This window comes from Ipomoea triloba, chromosome 10 (assembly GCF_003576645.1).
Source record: "Ipomoea triloba cultivar NCNSP0323 chromosome 10, ASM357664v1".
Lineage (NCBI taxonomy): Eukaryota > Viridiplantae > Streptophyta > Magnoliopsida > Solanales > Convolvulaceae > Ipomoea > Ipomoea triloba.
In genome coordinates, this window is record NC_044925.1 from 24,791,055 (window position 1) to 24,798,347 (window position 7,293).

The 7,293-nt window shown below is 34.4% G+C and overlaps 1 protein-coding gene across 1 annotated transcript; it reads right to left on the minus strand.

Moving 5' to 3' along the window:
- Window positions 1-375: 375 nt before the first annotated feature.
- On the minus strand, window positions 376-2,919 carry LOC116033028 (aquaporin NIP1-1-like). Its single transcript, XM_031275782.1, has 5 exons — window positions 2,669-2,919; window positions 2,090-2,302; window positions 1,568-1,765; window positions 1,419-1,480; window positions 376-909 (listed from the first exon to the last, which is right to left on the minus strand). Exons 1-5 carry the CDS (start codon window positions 2,870-2,872, stop codon window positions 696-698), a joined length of 891 nt encoding a protein of 296 aa, XP_031131642.1. The 5' UTR covers window positions 2,873-2,919; the 3' UTR covers window positions 376-695.
- Window positions 2,920-7,293: the final 4,374 nt, after the last annotated feature.

Consider the following 7,293-nt stretch of genomic DNA (forward strand, 5'->3'; position numbering starts at 1 on the left):
TACTCCACCAATCATCATGTTCAAAAGCTTCCATTATTTTCTTTTATATATATATATATATATATATATATATATATATATATATATATATATATATATATATATATATATATATCCATAATTAGGCGCACGCTGGTCTTAACGTGCGAACCTGAGAACTTTTGAAGGATTGTACCACACTTACTATATGATTGCACGGCACGACAGACATGTCGGGAGCTGTAGTGGTGCAATCATGTAGTAGGTACAGTGCAATTCTTTAGAAGTTGGCAAGTTATGTTGGTTCTCACCTAATTATGATTATATATATATATGCATGTGCCATATACAATTTGCTTGACGTTTTGATCTCATCAGGTTTTGAAATATGATGGATTGATGGGAATAAGTTCTTCATTGATGTAGCCAAACAAATATGCGAAATGGACCGAATTAAATATGAGAAAATGAAGTGACGAAAGAGAATAAATGGCCAAACTTACAAAATCTAATAAAAAATAAACAGAATTACTCTCTCTGGGTAAAATAATGAAAGTAATTCAGCCTATCTTTGTTTTAGACTTGATTATAAGTTGTTTACTCTCCCTCATCTCATCTCATTTTTGCCTATTTCAGTCAAATTTCCTAGACAACATATTTAAGATTAAATTACATAGGAACTATAGGAGAGCTTAATAATTAATTGGTGGTTTAATTTAATTTGTGGGGCAGTCTTGGGGAAAGATCTGGGATTTGATGATTTCTTCATCGGAGGGCTTCTCTTGCAATCTGACGGCATTGTAGAACCAGACACCTGCAGTGGCCCCCGCAGTGGGGCCCAACATATATACCCATATGCTCTTGTAACAGTTTGATATAATTGCTGGCCCCAAAGTCCTTGCTGGATTCATTGATGCCCCTGATATTGGTCTGTTCAACAAAAGTGAGCTCATCATGAGTTGCTGCAATTAACAATATGTACTATTGTCTATGTTCTCCGTACACAAACATAAGTTCTGTACGTACGAGCGAGGTTGAAAACGAGACAATCTTTAATTAAATTTGTCAGCTTTATGACTTGGCACTAGGGGATGGCTGCAGTTTTTTCTTATCATTCAAAAAATGTTTAAAAACATGTGTGTTGATGAACGTCCCTTGATAAGTTGGTCAAGTTATTTATTTGATAATCTCAAAATTTTAAGTTGAACTTTTAGTTGAAATTGCCTATTAGTTTAATCGGTTTAAACCCGTCAACTATGAAAGGCCTAAACTGGTTTACCTGATACTTCACTATCTAAAGTTATTATAAGTAGGTTTATTTAATGTACACCCTTAAGTAGTGACCGCAGATTTTATTGTAACTGAAAGAGGTTGAAAAGCATTGTGTTGATGGTGTAGAATCTAGTCAAAAGCTATGAGTTTTGTGTAGTTATACGTACCCCGCGATTATTGAGTTTATTGTGATCACAGCTCCGACGGAAAGTCCGGTGAATTCTGAAACCTGAATTCAAATCAGATAAGACATTAATTAAAAGGATCTTGATTTACGTCTATGAAGGACATGAAATCATGCATATATGGTACTTACGCCGCGTTTGTCTGTCGCAACGCCGGAGACGGCGAACATGAGATAGAATGTGATTAAAAACTCGAGTATCAACGACTGCAGATCCGACCCCGCCGGCACCGTTCCCAGGAAATGATCTTGCTCCGGCGAGAACATCAATCTCACGGTCCCAGTTGCTAGAGTTGCAGCCAGCACTTGCGCAATTATATATGCAGGCACCTACACATATAATATAATCAACAAAACATTCTTAAAAAAAAAAAAACATTGTCCCATAAAATAGTAACATGTGTGCACGGATAAACTCAGCTAGCTGGTTCCAACCTAGAAGATCAGTTTCCTACCGGGAGTCCTTGTGACCTTGTGTTACCAAGTTAATCGTTGACTAACCATACTACTGAATATTATCATATATATCATATATGATTGTATCCAGTATCTAATACCTTTCTATATGAAGGTATCAGGTGGTATAGAACAATATCTTAGAATTTTGCAGGATTGAAAAGGGAATGAAGGATAAATTAAAATAACGGGGCATACATGTCTCCATGGGAACCTTTTGGAGGAGGCAAAGGCAAGAGTTACGGCGGGGTTAAAATGGGCACCGGAAAGGTGGCCGACGGTGTAGAGCATGATCATCACGTCCATTCCCCACAGCATTGCCGTCACCGGAAGCGACAGATCTTTGTTGGTCAGCGCCGCCGCAAACCCCGCAAATAGCAGCAAATAAGTCCCCATAAACTCCGCTATCAACTGCATGCATAATAACAATAATATATAAACCATTATTATAATCATTCTTCTTCTAAAAACTATTACTACTCCAAGAATATATATATATATATATATATATATATATATATTCCCTCTATCTCATTTTATCTGTCATACTTATTATAGGGCAAATCAATTCTTTTATATTTGTTTATTTTTTTAGTATTTTTTTATTTATTTTTAAATTTGATTTTTGTGTGTTTAATAGTACTAGTTTCCAAATATATAAATTTTATATATTAATACTAAATCTAATATTATGAAAAATTGGTTTAAAATAATTTCGGTCAAGCTTCTTTAATCGAACCAGACACATTTTTGGGAGAGAGAGTAATATTTCGTCACCTTTTGCATGAAGCGCATGAAGTCGGAGTAGCCGGCGGAGGAGGAAGCCGCCTCCGCGTATTTCTTGAACGCCGGCATATCGCCGCAGGTACAAGGAACAAAGTTTCTGGGACGACACAAAACGTCGTCGTCCCTGATATCTAACGTTGTTGCATTGCCGCGGTTGCCGTTAGCTACCGATGATGATATCTCAGCCGCCGCCATTATAATATTGATAGATATATGTATATATGTATGTGTGTTATACAGTAAATAAGAGGTGAGAGGTTGAGAAAGGAGGAGGTTCCATGGGGGCCATTTTATAATAGGTAGGTGAGTGTAAAGTATGGGATCAAGTTGCGCTCTCCATTTGCGAGCGCGCCTAAATTGTCGTCCAACTGTAATAGTACTGTATTTTATGCATTATTTACTGTACGTTATTCATATGCTTTGCCTTTCCTGTTTTTTACTATATTCAGTGTTCAAGTGGTTGTAATTAAATACTAATCTTGATTAATTTAAAACTTTTTTAACAAATGAAAATTATTAATTGTATCCTAGGATTATGTATCCTCACAACATTGACTTACAGAAAAGCACTCAATGGCTACCGAAAGTGCACTGCGGGAAAACGGAAGGTGCACTCTGGGAAAAGTAGCTAGCCTTGTAATTTTAACTACTAGAAGACGAGGAGGGGATAAACCAGCTTAAGTTGTCTTGAAACAAGAAGATTAATAGACAACTTTCACAGGCCAATAGGTCAATATGCCAACTCGGCTCAGATGGGTATGTTCTCACAACATGATCTACATTAATAGGATGATGAAAAAAAAAAAAAGAAGAAGAAGAAGAAGAAAACAAAAGTGCATTGTATTTAATTTATAATTGACTAGAAAAATCCACAATCACTGTCCAAGGGCGTACACTAAGTGAACTCCGCCTTGTGACTAGCATATTATTCAAAGAACTACAAGAATATAAATCAGTCTAGGTTATCCACAGGTGGTCAGCTTAAACCAAGAATACCAATATGCTAATCCATTATCATATCTTCATCATTCTCCTCTTATTTGCACGAAATTTTCTCAAAATTTTATAATTATATTCTTTATAATTTTTATCATTCTCATCCTAAATTCTTCTGTCTTTTTTACTTTTATTTTCTTCAGCATATTGTATAAACTCTTGAACCCATCGCATATATTTGACTGTAGTGTGTTCCTCATACATCTAACTTCGATCCATATCTGTCAATTGATAAAGTGCTAATCTAAGTATTGTAGAGATATGGATAATTAATGATGGATGCATTTAGAAATGATATTAGTTATTTTGAAATGAAATCATAAAGTACTTAATTTGTAATAAAAGAACCAAATTCTTAATCAAGGCACTTAATTCAATTCATCAAAACACCTAATTTATAATCAAACATATAGGGTTGACTTCATATGAGACAACACATTCCCGTGAGACAGTGCGACAACGTGAGTGTACATAGTCTACTTCACGAATGCACACACCCTAAACTGTGTGCACTCATGTAGGCTAAGTGCACACACTTTAGGCTGTGTGCATCCGCGTAGTAAACTGTGTGCACTCACGTTGTCGCATATCTGTCTCACGGGAATGTGCTGTCTTATATGATTGTAATTCCAAACATATATATCTAACTCATCAAAGTACATCATTCATAATCAAAATATATACCTAACTTCTCTCAAAAAAAAATATACCTAACTAATCAAATTAAAATATCTAAATCATCTAAATATATATTATTTCATCAAGTACCTAATTCATAAAAATACTTTGATAGGATAATTGGGCAAGGTACTGAATCCGACCCGGTAACAACTCATTAAAGCAGCAGGCGTCGCTTAAGAAGAAGTAACGATTCTTAGGGTCAGCCTCATCAAAGAACCGTTACGAAGGAGCGCACAACAATTATTGAAGAGTCGGGCACTTATGGAGGGAGCCGTTGTACTTAATAGGAGGCCGTTGGTGTCCATTATTGTAGCCATTATTATTCTTCAGTATAAAAGCCGAGTCCATTATTAGCAAGTAGGTGGGGCTCTCTATTTTCTGACATACATACTCTTGTACTCAACTATGATTACTTACTTATAATTATTATCCGGTAACCATTTTTACCATCATACCTATTTCACAAATTTTTTTATTAAAATTCCGAAATTTGAAATAAAATAATAATAGTAATTCTTGCCCCATAGGTATGCACACATTAATATATACTCACAAAAAATTACCTTAACTGAGGGCGGTGGTAGCGGTAGTAGTGGAAGCGGCATCAACGATGGCTGAGCGTGGAAGTGGAAGTGTTGTCAAGTGTCAATAGTGCGTGGTTGAGCGTGGCAGTGGCAATGGTGTCGACATCGCTGGAGGCTTTTAATTTATAGATGAGATGAGCTGAGAGGAGAGGAGAGGAGCATGGCTGCTGAGCTTTTTCGCGATATGTTTTCAGATCTAGATCTGAAGACTTTCCGCAACCCTTTCTACGATCATGAAAAGTTTAATTTTTTAAAAAAATACTTAACACAACACTTTTTTCCAGAAAGAGTCGCGGAAAGTGTATACCATTTTTTAAAATTTATTTTAGAAGATGAATTTCCTCGACCCTTTCTAGGAGAAAATATTGTGGAAACTCGACGCAAGCCACATCCCTTTTGTTTAAAAAGGGTCGTAGTTTCTTAATAATTTATTTACGATTTTTTCACCACGCAATTTTTTTAACAATACACTACCTTTCTTTTAAAAAAGATATCATAAAGTCACATTTATTTGCTCTTTTTTGTACTAGTGTATGATTACCAAGCTAACAATCCAACTAACTTGATTGGAATTGCAAACAAATGATTATTCTTTGGAGCTTATAATTAATCATCACACATTAAAGAATACAGAGTAAAATGAGAGGAAATATAGTATAACTAAAATGTTTGTGTGTGTGTGGGTAGGGTCCTACGTCAGAGCATGCAGATTATGATCTCTAGTAATGCACAGTAAATTATTCATCAATGCACAATAACTACTCAAGCCCGGAGAGTCGTCTTGTGCATTGATGTAAAACTTACCGTGCATTATTAAAGAAGTCTGCATGTTATCTGTGTGTGTATTATTTTTTTTATAATTTGTAAACATGCATGATAGCATTTGAGACAATGGGAATGCGTATACTCTGACACGACAATTACCCAAAAGCACTCTTGATAAAAGCAAACTCTTGATAACAATGTGTCAAAAAGAGTTGGATAGAAATATGGAATTACTTTTTGTATTTTAGGATGTTGAAACATTTTTTAAAAGAAAAAGAACATCTATTTTATAAGATAGAGTGCTAGAAATATTATAAATGAGTTACGTCGAGTGTTATGATTACATGCAAGATAGCAAGCTAGATAATTTAAGTAGGAATGAGTCACAACTCACAAGTAACTTTGAGCTAGCATATATGAGCAATCTACCTAGACTGATTTACTTTCTTGTGATTATTTACCAACTAAAGTTATAAGGTAAGCTTCACCTAGAATGCACTTCCGAGTAGTTATTGCGGACTTCCCGTAAATCAAAATAATAATTAGGATAGTTAGGAGTGCCAAGAACAATTAAAATTGTGACCGTTCAATGGATTTCACAAATTAACGTGATTTAAAATGTTTTTAAAAGAGGTCTACCTTCTTTCTTAGACACTAGTAAAGCATACTTAAAATAATTGGAGCGATAACCAGGGTGAAATAATATATTTATATATTTGAAATCAGAGTTGGAAAAAAAATTACTTAGCTTCATCTGAAACTAAGAATCAAAAGTAACAATGGCACGTAACACATTTCATTGAAAGCTCAATTTGTTGATTGGGAATTAAGAAATTATGACAAGAAAATGAATGGAAAGCATCCAAATTAAAATAGTTGCCTGACCCTTTGTAACCTGGAGGGGTGCTTTTCACCCCTTTCACATAAAATGGGTTCAGGCTTAAATCAACTGGTTTGCGTGTCATTTCACAAAAACTTACAAAACTTTCAGCTTGTAACCATCAAATGGGCTAGTGATAGAGAATATTCTCCGAGTATACATCTCTATACGTTCCTTGCATCTGGTCGGTATTTGGATCAGAATCAAGTGTCTCTTAGAGAATATTTTATTCCTGAAAGGTTAGGCCTTCAATTATATAAATGCCCTAACCGTTGAGCACAAAAAAAAAAAAAAAAAAAAAAAAAAAAAAAAAAAAAAAAAAAAAAAAAAAAAAAAAAAAAAAAAAAAAAAAAAAAAAAAAAAAAAAAAAAAAAAAAAAAAAAAAAAAAAAAAAAAAAAAAAAAANATGTTTTTAAAAGAGGTCTACCTTCTTTCTTAGACACTAGTAAAGCATACTTAAAATAATTGGAGCGATAACCAGGGTGAAATAATATATTTATATATTTGAAATCAGAGTTGGAAAAAAAATTACTTAGCTTCATCTGAAACTAAGAATCAAAAGTAACAATGGCACGTAACACATTTCATTGAAAGCTCAATTTGTTGATTGGGAATTAAGAAATTATGACAAGAAAATGAATGGAAAGCATCCAAATTAAAATAGTTGCCTGACCCTTTGTAACCTGGAGGGGTGCTTTTCACCCCTTTCA